The 13,874-nt window shown below is 42.6% G+C and overlaps 1 protein-coding gene across 1 annotated transcript in view; it reads left to right on the forward strand.

Moving 5' to 3' along the window:
• Nucleotides 1-13,874, forward strand: part of FAM193A (family with sequence similarity 193 member A) — a 106,112-nt gene that overhangs the window by 35,524 nt on the left and 56,714 nt on the right. Inside the window, exons 2-3 of the mRNA XM_030563092.1 lie at nt 1,341-1,406; nt 6,680-6,925. Coding sequence (XP_030418952.1) covers nt 6,836-6,925 — 90 coding nt within the window. The 5' untranslated portion in view covers nt 1,341-1,406; nt 6,680-6,835. The remainder of the gene's footprint in view (nt 1-1,340; nt 1,407-6,679; nt 6,926-13,874) is intronic.

Raw genomic sequence — 13,874 nt, forward strand, 5'->3', positions numbered from 1 at the left:
GCATCATGGATCCCTGGTCTCTTTAAGGTGCCACCTGAGCCCCGCTGCTTTATCACGTTCTATCTGAATTCTTGTGGAGCCCCAGGCCATTTAAATCACTGCTTGAGCCCCGTTGCCAGAGATCTGGCGGTGATTTAAAGGGCCTGGGGCTCTGGCTGCTGCAGGCAGCCCCAGGCCCTTTAAATCCCCACCCAAACCCCGCTGCCAGAGCTCCAGCGGTGATTTAAAGGGTCCGGGGCTCCCTGTAGCAGCTGGAACACTGGGCCTGTTAAATCCCTGTCGGGGAAGCTCTTGTGGATATGCTGTACCAGACCAAACCCGATATAATGCAGTCTCACCTATAAGGAGATGAGTTTTTTTGGTTCCCGAGGACGGTGTTATATCTGGGTAGAGGTGTATTTATACCTGCTCCTATATTTTCCACTCCGTGCATCTGATGAAATGGGTTCTAGCCCACGAAAACTTATGCCTAAATAAATTTGTTAGTCTCTAAGGTGTCACAAGGACTCCTTGTTTTTCTTGTTCTTAGATAATTTCATAACCAGGCCATCCTCTTTCTTGAATGTTGTCATTGACTTCTGGTTGTGTCCTATTTTCACTTGATTCTGGTTTAGTGACATATAGTGTCATTTGTGGCTTATCGAGCAATGCTTAGTTCAGGGTCTTCAGTGTGTATGGAGAAGAGAGCGGAAAATTAATCTTTCTAAAAGATAACTTCTGGTTAAACTTTAGACTATGGGCTTAATGCAGATGTTACTGAATGAAATTCTATGGCCTGTGTTATGCAGATCAACCTAGATGATCCAAGTGGTTCCTTCTGGCCTTAAAATATATCTAATTTCAAAATGTTTTTCCAAGGGGAAGAAACTTGCTTAGCTAATACGTGAAAACCTGTTTTTCTAAGCTATATTATGCAGAATCTCCAAAAAGGTGAAACTCTTGTAAATTGACATGATAAAAATACAAAATCCAGAACAGTTAATGAAAGGTCTACATGAACCCGGAAACTTGAAAAAATAGGCAATCATATTTTTGGTCCTTATATCCATTTCACTGGGTGACTTTGCTTTATATTTGGTGTTTGAATTGCATTTGCAATAGATCCATTCAATTCCTACTCATACGGCAGTACTTTGAAATGGCCACATTATTAACTTCTGTATCTGGAGAATTTTAACAGAAGGGGAAAAAATGTGTGTGCCAAGTCCTCTGGAAAAAGGCTTATAATGCTATAGATATAGGCTCAGTTGTGGTCGTAGCAAGTGTCATTCTCTGTAAGATGCAGTAGAAAACAAAAGATACTTAGCTGTTATAATCAGTGTATTCTCGTTGTTTTCTAGGTTTCATTAAATGGTACCCAGTTTACAGACAGTTCCGTTGGATCAGAGTTCACAGGTGTTTCTCAGGTAGGTACAGTCAAGTTTGGTTGGTCCATAGTCATTGAACGATTTATGGAAGAACTACTGAAGTGCAAAAATGAGGCGGGGACCTCATTACAGCGTTCAAGCCAAAAATATAGGTTTTAGGGCTTGACTCTCTTCACTGAAGTCAGTGGTAGCCCTGGTCTACACTAAAAAGTTAACCGACCAAGCTCCCGTTGTAGACAGGGCTGTGTTGAAGGGAGGCTTCTCCCTTCAACGTAGCTATCTCCTTGTGGGGAGATGGAGTACCTACGTCAACAGGAGAAGCTCTCCCATCAGCATAGGTAGCGTCTTGACTAAGCACTGCAGCGGTGCAGCTGCACTAGTGCAGCACTGTAAGTATAGACTAGCCCATAAAATTTCCACTGACTTCATTGATGCCGAATCAAATAGTAAAGTATTATAAACCCTAATAAAATTTTTCTTTCCATGAAACAATGTAAAAAAATTCCTGCAAGATTTATATCCCAAAAGCAATGTTTGGGATACAACTGACTAAATGGTTTCGTTGTGCCAGCTAACAAAGTACTTTTCACCATTCATGCTGTCATTTTTGCAAACTAGATTTTAAAATAATTATTGAGCTAATAGTCTTTGAATTGGAAACATGCATAGGGAAAACTTTAAATGATTATCTCGACCAGCATCATGTTAATTTTGTTCTGAAGACCAAAAAAAAATTCTTCTTGGAAACAAATTTAAATGGAATATTTATTAATCTATTTAAAGCTGATGTTTCTATTCTTCCAAACTTGTTAACAAATAACATTATAAGTAAACTTGTACAGACATCAGATAATCTTCCTCATTGAACGCTGTGGCAGGTTTTTGAAATTTGATTAGCAAATGCAAACTTTTTCCCCCGCAAACTTTTTCCCCCACAAGTGTATACTTTTTTACCTAGAAAATCTGACTTGTGAAATGCACATTTGTATGGATCTAGATTCAAGTTCATGTAATAGAAAAAGAGCTCAGCTGTTATTGTGGATGCTTTTACATACAAGTATGCATGCACTCTCCACCTTTGGGCTGAAAGCATGAGGGATTTCAGCCTCATGTTTCTGAGAAAGTTGCAAAGATATGAAAGTATGGGTTTAGAATTGACTGACTGCTTCAAGGTATGTTTGAGACTAGTTGGAATTTTACTGTGGCAGAGGTAACAGGAAGCTGGCATCTTGGATTGCCCATAATCAAGATAAATGTAATTTTGTTAAAATACAAAATAGTTTAGAAACTACGACTGTGTATAAAGTCACCCCACCTATCTTTCTGAATATCAAGAGATGGTTCTCATTTTATGAACCAAACATTTGTAATTCAACTTTTAAAACTGCTGTAAAAGCAGATTCATTTGTGAAATTCTGGTTTTGTAAACCAGATGGCCAGCCAGCCTTCGAAATTATTGTTCCTGCTGTTTATTGTAATGGTTTTCCTTTAAATAATACTGACTAGTTTTATTTTTGCTTGTACTACAATGCAGCAATCTAGACTGAATCTACAAATCCTTCTATAGGAAGGCTGGAAGCCAGCTTCCCTGGCCCTCACCTGTTTAAAAGTTTGAAGGTCCGAATGTGTTGATGCATACCTTTTCATTATTGTTTGAGATCTTTACACTTCTGTCTTCCTTTTTGGAAGCAAGAAATCCTGCTGCTGCTGTCCATAAGGCTCTACTGGTAAATAGCTCTGCACAGATCCTCATGGCAGCATCAGGGAAGCAGCCTGACTTCTGAAAAAAATATAATCTTTAACAAGGAGAACTGCAGGGCCAAAGAGATGAGCAGCTAGGCCACCTGCTGCAAGCTTTTCAGACTGGTTCCAAGTATCAACAAAACTCAAGTCTTGCATGCTGAGGTGGGTCCAGGAACAGGGCTGCTAGGAAGAGTGGCTGACTAACCTCACTGCTCTTGAAATCTGTTGTTTGACTTGGCAGAGACAATGAAGGGACAAGCCCAGCCCATAAGGAGACACAGAGGAGGCCCCTTCACTCTCAAAAGTCCTCCAATGGAAGTTTGCATGAGGAAAAAAGAACACAATGCTTTTCTCCTTTTCCTCTAATGCAAATTACTATGGAAGGAAATGGTGAGGTGTCTGCAGCTTGCAGGTAAGATCAGGAGGAGGCAGGTGACCTTGTAGACAGTCAGTTTTACAGGTATTGGAGAAAAGCTGGCTAAACACCTTAGGACAGTAGAGGGAAACCTGTGGCCTGCAGGGCGCATGCAGCCCATCAGGGTAATCTGATTGTGGGCCGTGAGACATTTTGCTGATGTTGACCATTTGCAGGTGTGGCCCCCCGCAGCTCCCAGTGACCGCGGTTTGCCGTTCGCAGCCAATGGGAGCTGCAGGAAACGGCGTCCAGCATGTCCCTGAAGACTGCTGCTTTCCATGGCTTCCATTGGCCGAGAACAGTGAACCGTGTCCGCTGGGAGCTGCGGAGGGTCATGCCTGCAGATGGTCAATGTCAGCAAAATGTCTTGTGGCCCGCAATCAGATTACCCTGATGGGCTGGATGCGGGCTGCAGGTTGCCCACCACTGCCTTAGGACCTTCCACTTCTGGAGAAAGTTTGGAGTAGGTGAAGAGGATTGATAGTACAACATGACTATATGAAATCACTGTGTTCTTATGAAGGCCTGGGCTTGTTAATTCTTCCCCCACAGCCACTTTCCAGAATGGCTGTAGGAAGCTTCTGATGCTAGTCTCAGCTCTGTGAATCTTCTGTTCCTGGCATTTGGACTGCCTGATGCTGCAGTGAGGAAAATACAGGCAGATTCTGTTCAGATATCAGCATTAGGGGATGGAGGTTGTTGCTGCAGTGAGGAGGGGAGTAGGATTAGTGGGACACAAATAAGATTGGTTTACATCTTGATATGATCCTCCTCCTTGTGCCGAAGTGAGTGTCAGAGATTTACCCATGCTCTAACCTGGCGAACTTTCAGTATGTTTCGAAAACAGTACCGGTTATTTGTTAATGCCAAAGCATGCTATTTGGCTATGTGTTTTAAAAAGAATACAAACACCAAATGGCATTGAGAATCCCTAGTGCTTCCATGCTTTGAAGAAAGGCTCTGAAATTTGATAGGGGTTGGCCTTGATGTCAGAAATGTGCCCCTTGCTCTTCCCTGGAAACACCACCCAAATCTCATTCAGTTACAAGCTTTTGAAAAATCTGAAATTGAACAAGCTCAGTAATGGCTTATTGTTATAGTTTGGCTGCTAAATTCTTTGAAGATTCCATCTGCACCGACCCAGGGCTGGAGGGGATGAGCAGGACTATCCATGTAGTTGTTGCTGTCAGCTGCTGCAGTGCCAGGAATTAGAACTGAAAGCAGGGAATGTCTGTGTCTCCAGTACTATGGGTGCCAGAGAGAGTAGGTTTAGCCAAGCAGGTTATGGGGAGATGGAGACTGAAAGCAGTGGAGCCTGGAACTGATTATAGAGACCGGGAGGCAGGCAGAAACCAGCTGCTAGAGGGAGACTGAGATCAGACAGATTGCCCAGCCAGACCCTGTGTCCCCTACCTGGCTAAGAGGCTGTGACTGGCAAAGAGTGGGGGAAGAGAGAGACTGGGAGCTTAGGATGTGGGTGGTGCAGGGAAATGGGAAGAAGCGGCAGGGGGGAAAGGCAGTTGGATGCGGAGATTGGGATTGGGTGCTGGGGAGAATGGATGACTGAAAGTCAGTGAGGTAGGGAAGGAAGACTGGCATTGACTCGATGGGCAGAAGAAGTCAGGCTTGTGGGGAAACCGGCAGAAGGGTCTGTGACCCTTAGAGAACTCTCCCTTCCATAATCTTGATTGGAACCCAAGATTCCTGAGTGTCCCTATTCTTCCACTGTCATGAGTTCTCAGTGCGATGCTGTGGCTAAAAGGGCTAATATGATCCTTGGATGTATAAGCAGGAATCTTGAGTGGGAGTAGAGAGGTTATGTATTTTACCTCTGTATTTGGCATTGGTGTGCCTGCTGCTAAAATACTGTCTTCAGTTCTGGTGTCCACAATCCAAAAAAGGATGTTGACAAATTGGAGAGGATTCAGAGAAGAACCATGAGGATGATTGATTAAAGGATTAAAAAACATGCTTTATAGTGACAGACTCTAGGAATTCAGTCTATTTAGTTTTATAGAGACCAAGTTAAGGAATGACTCAATCACAGTCTGATTGTCTAAATGGGGAACAAATACTTAATACTAGGCTCTTCAAACTAGCAGAGACAGGTATAACAAGATCTAATGGCTGGAAGTTTAAGCTCAACACCTTCAAAATTAAAATTAGGCACAAATTTAGAACAGTGAGGGTAACTAATCAGTAGAACAGTTTACAGGGTCCTAGTGGATTCTCCATCACTGATTTTTAGATCAAGATTGGATGTTTTTCTATAAGATTCACTCTAGGAATTTATTTTAGGAAAGTTCTATGGCCTGTGTTGTACAGGAGGTCAGATTAGATTATCACATTGGCCCCTTCTGGTTTTGGAACCTATGACCAGATAGGTAAGAGAATTGACACTTGACTCTATAGACTGCACCTTTGAAGAATCAGTGCTCGGTTGATTGAGCCTTTCTGGTACTGACCCCTATATACACCATTTTTGGTTAGTGCATAGTAGGCATTTTATTGCTGGAAACTTGTTCCTTTTAACATCCACTGTCCAAAGGAGGGTATTTAGAAGAAAGGGATAGCTTTAAGATGCTAAGCTGACTTCATTCCAAAGCAGTTTGGGGCCCTTTTGTAAACCACTTCAGATTTGTAAAAGCTAAATCCAGTATTTACAGCCAAATTAGTTAAAAGTGTTTGGGCCACAAACTGTTGCTGAAAGAGCAGCTGGGCCTGTAGCAAACAGAAGGGAATGAAGTCTAAGGAGCCATTCTATTTTCCTAATTTCTTTCTGTTTAAAACAAAAAACAACAATAAACATTGAAAATAATGAGAAGTTCAAATTTTCCCTACTATTTTTAACTTCTACTTTGAATCATTTAATAGTGGAAAGCTATAGTACATACCTCCAAAAGTATATTTTTATTTAAATGAAATGTGTAATTATGGGGCCTTATTCATAATAGCAATAAGACCTTCCAGGATCTGTGTTAATAGAATGTTCAGTGTTGGGAGTTTCAATGGACCCAAAGCACGCATCAAGTATTAACACAGACTTTGTTGCTCCTCCTGAATACTTTGTAGAATAAGAAATATAAAGATGACATTTTTGTCTGTTAAGCATGGAAATAACTAGTTATGTGTCTATTTAAATGTTTGTTTGTAGACTCCATTTACTTTTGGCTTGGGTCAAAGGGCACCATATACAACAGGCGAGCATTGTCTTCTTTGTAGAAGTGAACGGAAAGACTCCTTGCTTTCAGAGAGCGGGATTAAAAATTCTACCAAAACAGCACTTTCTACATCTCCAAAAGCAAATAGTATGCTGCATCTTCCACTGTGGGTGTGTCCAGATTGTCGACGAACAGTCGAGAAGGAGGAGAGGCATGCCACGCTAGAGCAATCTCTTGTGGTAAGTTTCAGTGAATGAGTTGACTAAATTGAGATGACACCATGATGGGCTAGACGCTTGCTTTTTTTTTTTTTAATCTATGTAATATATCCATTTGCTGGGGAGTTTTGTTCTAGAAATGAAACTGAATGTGTCACCTGGTTCACTAACTTTGAAAAGGAGTCTCTTAAGAATCTTTTGGGCTATAAGATAGAATTCAATCTTGGATCCTCTTACGTGATTTGTGTTAAGCCCTTTCAACTTTTCTTCTCCTACTCTTTGCCTTTTCCCTCTTTTCACTCAATTTTCTTTTTTACCTTCTTCCATTCCTTTTTATATGATTTCCCCCCCGCCCCTCCCCCAACTCTTACCTTGTTTTGTCCATTTATGCGTCATCTTTGACTTTATTTTCCCACTCATCTGTTCTTCAGGCTTGTCTTTTCAGTCTTCCTCTCAGGTTACTATTCTTTCATTGCTACTTTTCTTCAGGTTTCTGGTTTTATCCGTTCTGCTCCCCTTAGAGAGGCTTTTAGACATATGCCTTTTTGCATGATATGCAGCCAACAAACACCTGTGCCATCTGCAGCCTACACATTCAGTATACTAATTTGAGACTCAAGTTTTAATTCTTTAATTTTAACGACTTTTAAATTGAATCTTCCTTTTTAGATAGTAGCTCATGTACACCAAGTAATACAGGAACAATGCATATATACCATGAAGAAATATATTAGGACAGAGGTTTTCAATGTGTGGTCCACGGGTCCCTGATGGTCCACAGACTATCTAAGATTTCCAGAATGGGTCTGCACCTCCATTTGACATTTTTTAAGACTCTATAAATGAAAAGAGGATGAAAACCGCTGTATTAGGATATAAGAAGTTGAATGAAGGATCCAGAAAAGCCCCAACTAAGTGATTTAGTGTTCTGAGCAAAATTCTACTAGCTCATAGAATAGAATTTTTATTGAAGTCTCAGATTTTAGATTAGGATGAAATTCTGTAACGCTTCCAACTAGCTTGATATTGAAGGACCAAAGGGCATCTATTGATAAATCAACAAGCCAGTTTTAGAATGATGATCTGTTTTATACAAAAGGAATCTAACTCAGCTATAATTTTAGTTTTAAGTTAATGAGGTAGACCTAAGCATATTTTACCCATATTAACCATAAACAGTGTTTGATGTACTTGTCATTAAATGTTGACTAATGAGATGAGAATTACCGTAGACAGGCCATCTTCAGAGAGGAGGTAGCTTAATTGTAGGCCTCTCCTAAAAGTTACAGAAAACTGTGGGCTCAAAGGACTGTCTTGGCCAAGTCACAAGGCCTGGGCATTGTTTTTTTTTTAAATTCATCCTAAAAAGAATAATGAGGGAGAATAAACAGTGAACCAAACACCAGGAACACCAAATTTTGAAGAATGATAGCAAAGAAGTTGAACTCAATAGTATCAAATTCCAGTAAGTCAGGTGAAATAAAAATATATAAGCCCCTAGATTTAGCAACCATTACACTTATCACGCTGTTTGCAGTGGCTCATGACTGTGAGTGCCAACCTCAGGGTAGAATGTCAAAAAGCTAGGCAGAAACCGCAAACTGGTTGAATTATGTATAATTAGATGTTACTGAGTTGGTGACAAGTGTGTGAACTCCTAAAGCACTGTAACAGTTTTACCATGGAGTCATAGACAGTCCCCTTGGGCCTTCCAGTCCATCTTGCAAACCAGGCAAGCTGAACTATGTGATAAATGGTCATGTTACACCCAAAATCCCAAGAATATTCAGCTTACTTCCAGTCCCAAAGGACCAGTCACTTACCAAGTCAATTGTACTCAGACCTCAAACCAAAGACAATGCCTGTAGCCAATATTGTAATAAACTAACTAAAGATTTATTAACAAAGAAAATAAATGAGTGTTATTTACAAGGTTAGAACAGGAAACACACACACAAATGAACAGCAAGGGGTCCAGTGGCACCTTAAAGACGAACAGATTTATTTGGGCATAAGCTTTCGTGGGTTAAAAAACCCACTTCTTCAGATGCATGGAGTGAAAATTACAGACACGGGCATAAATTTGCAGGCACATGAAGAGAAGGGAGTTACCTTACAAGTGGAGAACAAATGTTGACAAGTTCAATTCAGTCAGGGTGGATGTGGTCCACTCCCAGTAATTGATGAGGAGATGTCAATACCAAGAGAGGGAAAATTGCTTTTGTAGTGAGCCAGCCATTCCCAGTCCCCATTCAAGCCAAAATTAACAGTGTTAAGTTTGCAAATAAATTGTAGCTCAGCAGTTCCTCTTTGAAGTCTGTTTCTGAAGCTTTTCTTGTTGAAGGATGGCTACTTTTAAATCAGTTATTGAATGTCCAGGGAGATTGAAGTGTTCTCCTGGCTTTTGTATGTTACCATTCCTGATGTCTGATTTGTGTCCATTCATTCTTTTACATAGAGTCTGTCCGCTTTGGCCAATGTACATGGCAGAGAGGCATTGCTGGCACATATCACATTAGTAGATATACAGTTGAATGAGCCCCTGATGGTGTGGCTGATTGCGTTGGATCCTGTGATGATGTCGCTAGAGTAGATATGGGGACAGAGTAGGCAACGGGACATGTTGCAGGGATTGGTTTCTGTGTTAGTGTTGTGGTGTGTAGTTGCTGGTGAATATTTGCTTCAGGTTGGGGGGCTGTCTGTAAACAAGGACTGGCCTGTCTCCCAAGATTTGTGAGAGTGAGGGATCGTTTTCCAGGATAAGTTGTAGATCGGTGGTGATGTGCTGGAGAGGTTTTAACTGAGGGCTGTACATGATGGCCAATGGTGTTCTGTTTTCCTTGTTGGGCCTGTCCTGTAGGAGGTGACTTCTGGGTATCTGTCTCACTCTGTCAGTCTGTTTCCTAACTTCCCCAGGTGGGTATTGTAGTTTTAAGAATGCTTGATAAAGATCTTGTAGATGTTTGTCTCTATCTAAGGGATTGGAGCAAATGCGGTTGTATCTTAGGGCTTGGCTATAGACAGTGGATCATGTGATGTGTCATGGATGGAAGCTGGAGGCATGTAGGTAAGTACAATGATCAGTAGGTTTCCGGTATAGGGTGGTGTTTATATGACCATCATTTATTTGCACTGTAGTGTCCAGGAAGTGGATCTCTTGAGTGAACTGGTCCAGGTTGAAATTGATGGTGGGGTGGAAATTGTTGAAATCCAGGTGGAATTCTTTAAGGGCCTCCTTCTGGTTGGTCCATATGATGAAGATGTCATCAGTGAAGTGCAAGTAGAGGAGGAGCACTAGGGGACGAGAACTGTGGATACAAACTAACATGACTACGTCTCTGATACTTGACACGCAAATGAGTTAGTCTTATTTATAAAAGGTAATGTAAGCTTCCGTGATAAACAGCTCGATACTTCCTTTAGGGCTGACCCATGCCAAGCAGCATAGGGATCTCTTGCTTATGTTTAGGAATCTTTGCTCCTCCGAGTCTAGACAGCATGAAGAGACCATGTCAGGATTTTTATGTCCCCTCATCTCAGAATCCAGTCTGAAGAGATGAGTTCATGTATAGGTCCCCCTTTCTTGGAGTGAGTGAGAAATACAATCACCAAAGCTCTGTCCTCTGATACTACACAGTGCCTCATTTGCCTTCAATGGGCCATTTTGTGTGCAGGGTGAATACTTTACCTTAATTAATTCTGCTTTTCCTGTTTGGTGAGTTACATAATTACAGAAATTTACAGTGCAAACACTCAATATAACTTTATACCAACGGATACAGATATTATAAATAGGATTAATATATGCAACATTCTACAAGCATTCCATAAAGCATAAATACCAAACACATTCTTATAACACTAATATCTATTTTAACTATACTAACCCCACACATAAGCCAGACTCGTTTCCAACTATGCATTTATCAGTGTTCAGTGAGGCTCTGGGTCTTTGTGCCTGCCAGCATTGCAACATTTTTAAAAATGTATTTTAAAGGTACACCTCTCCCCCAGTAAAACATGACCCGATATAAGGCCAGTTCGCATACAATGTGGTAAAGCTCTGACACGCCGCTCTGAGCAGTGTATTAAGGATACTGGGCTGGGGCTGAGGCCAAGGGGTTGGATAAGGGGCAGAGGGTCTCGGGGGGCGGTCAGGAGCTCCCCCACCCCAGGGTTTGGGAGGCAGGAGCTGGGGTGGGGGAGCACTTTTGGAGGCCCTGCAGGCCCAGAGTGGCCCAGGGGATTAGCAGGGGGTCGGGAGCAGCCTGCTCCACTTCCCTTGCCCCGGCCCCAACCGCGGCTCAGGGGAGGGAGCTTAGGGGAAGGGATCCCCCCTGCACTAACCGGCAGCGGCAGAATCGGAGCAGCCCGGCCCCAGCCCTCTCCACTCCGCCAGCTCCCAGCTGCAGTGCTTTGCTTCCTGCCGAAGGTGAGTGCTGGGGGTCGTCCTTTCCCCAACCTCCCCACACTCACCGGCAGCAGGAAGCAGAGCAGCCTCGCTCCAGCCTTTTCTACTCTGCCAGCTCCCAGCTGAGGCACTCCATTTCTGGCCGCAGGTGAGTATGGGGGGCGTCCTTTCCCCAGCCTCCCCGCACTCACCGACGGCGGGAAGCGGAGCGCTGCAGCTGGGAGGTGGCGGAGTGGAGTGGGCTGGGACTGCGTTGGTGTGAATTGGGGTCAGAGCAGTCGGGACAGGGAGCAGTGGGGTTGGGTAGGGGGTGAGGTGCTGGGGGTAATTAGGGACGGGGCGTCTCTGGAGGGGGTGATCAGGGAACAAGGAATGAGGGGGGTACAGCAAGTTCGATATAACGCGGTCTCACCTATAATGCGGTGAGATTTTTTTTATCTCCAGAGGACTGTGTTATATCTGAGTAGAGCTGTATCTGATTAAAGAAGTGTCTCAGAGTTGTCTGAATTAAACTTAATGAAGTTATCAATTACAGTTAATTATCAAACAAATTGTAGGTGGCGGCTAACAATTCCAGACTTAGATATGATATCAGTCAGTGGGGGCTCAAATGTAGATGGCCTCTTACAGCAGCTCCATGGTCTCAAGGCTACTAACTGTTATTACCAAGCACCTGAAAAACAGCATCTTTCCAGCAGCACTGTCTGTAGAGTAACATCTGGTTATTGGAAACAGCAGGATTTTATGCATTTAGCTAGGATAGGTTATCAAACTATAGAAAATGAACTGCACACTGTCAAATCCAAACCATAGACTAAACAGGCTGCATGATTAATTCCAAACCAGAAATTTAATTTATAATATATCTAGCACTTTACATAAGAACAGTCATACTGGGTCAGACCAAAGGTGCATTTAGCCCAGTATCCTGTCCTCTGACAGTGGCCAGTGCCAGGTGCTGCAGAGGGAATGAACAGAACAGGTAATCATCGAGTGATCCATCCCATTCCCAGCTTCTGGCAAACAGGCTAGGGACACTATTCCTGTCCATCCTGGCTAATAGCCATTGATGGACCTATCGTCCATGAACTTATCTAGTTCTTTTTTGAACCCTGTTATGGTTTTGACCTTCGCAACATCCTCTGGCAAGGAGTTCCATAGATTGACTGTGAGTTCTGGGAAAAAGTACTTCCCTTTTGTTTTTAAATCTTATGCCTGTTAATTTCATCTGGTGACCCCTAGTCCTTGTGTAATGAAGAATAAATAACACTTCCTTATTTACTTTCTCCACACCTGTCATGATTTTATAGACCTCTATCACATTCCCCCTTAGTCGTCTCTTTTCCAAGCTGAAAAGTGCCAGTCTTATTAATCTCTCCTCATATGGCAGCCGTTCCATACCCCTAAACATTTTTTGTTGCCCTTTTCTGAACCTTTTCCAATTCCAGGAACAAAGAATCTTATGGCACCTTATAGACTAACAGACATTTCAGAGCATGAGCTTTCGTGGGTGAATACCACTTGGTAGGATGCATGTAGTGGAAATTTCCAGGGGCAGGTATATATAAGCAAGCAAGAAGCAGGCCAGAGATAACGAAGTTAGTTCAATCAGGCAGGATGAGGCCCTCTTCTAGCAGCTGAGGTGTGAAAACCAAGAGAGGAGAAACTGGTTTTGTAGTTAGCAAGCCATTCACAGTCTTTGTTTAATCCTGAGCTGATGGTGTCAAATTTGCAGATGAACTGAAGCTCAGCAGTTTCTCTTTGAAGTCTGGTCCTGAAGTTTTTTTTGCTGCAGAATGGCCACCTTAAGATGTGCTATTGTGTGGCCAGGGAGACTGAAGTGTTCTCCTACAGGTTTTTGTATATTGCCATTCCTAATATCTGATGCCAGCTCTGCCCACATGTCTACACCAGCGACACCATCACAGGACCTAACCAGATCAGCCACACCATCACCAGTTCATTCACCTGCACGTCCACCAATGTAATATATGCCAGCAATGTCCCTCTATGTACATCGGCCAAACTGGATAGTCTCTACGGAAAAGGATAAATGGACACAAATCAGATATTAGGAATGTCAGTATACAAAAACCTGTAGGAGAACACTTCAGTCTCCCTGGCCACACAATAGCACATCTTAAGGTGGCCATTCTGCAGCAAAAAAAACTTCAGGACCAGACTTCAAAGAGAAACTACTGAGCTTCAGTTCATCTGCAGATTTGACACCATCAGCTCAGTATTAAACAAAGACTGTGAATGGCTTGCTAACTACAAAACCAGTTTCTCCTCTCTTGGTTTTCACACCTCAGCTGCTAGAAGAGGGCCTCATCCTGCCTGATTGAACTAACTTCGTTATCTCTGGCCTGCTTCTTGCTTGCTTATATATACCTGCCCCTGGAAATTTCCAGTACATGCATCCGACGAAGTGTTATTCACCCACGAAAGCTCATGCTCTGAAACATCTGTTAGTCTAGAAGGTGCCACAAGACTATTTGCTCCTTTTACAGATCCAGACTAACACAGCTACCCCTCTGATACTTTTCCAGTTCCAGTATA

Source organism: Gopherus evgoodei, chromosome 5 (genome assembly GCF_007399415.2).
Source record: "Gopherus evgoodei ecotype Sinaloan lineage chromosome 5, rGopEvg1_v1.p, whole genome shotgun sequence".
NCBI classification, from domain to species: Eukaryota; Metazoa; Chordata; order Testudines; family Testudinidae; genus Gopherus; species Gopherus evgoodei.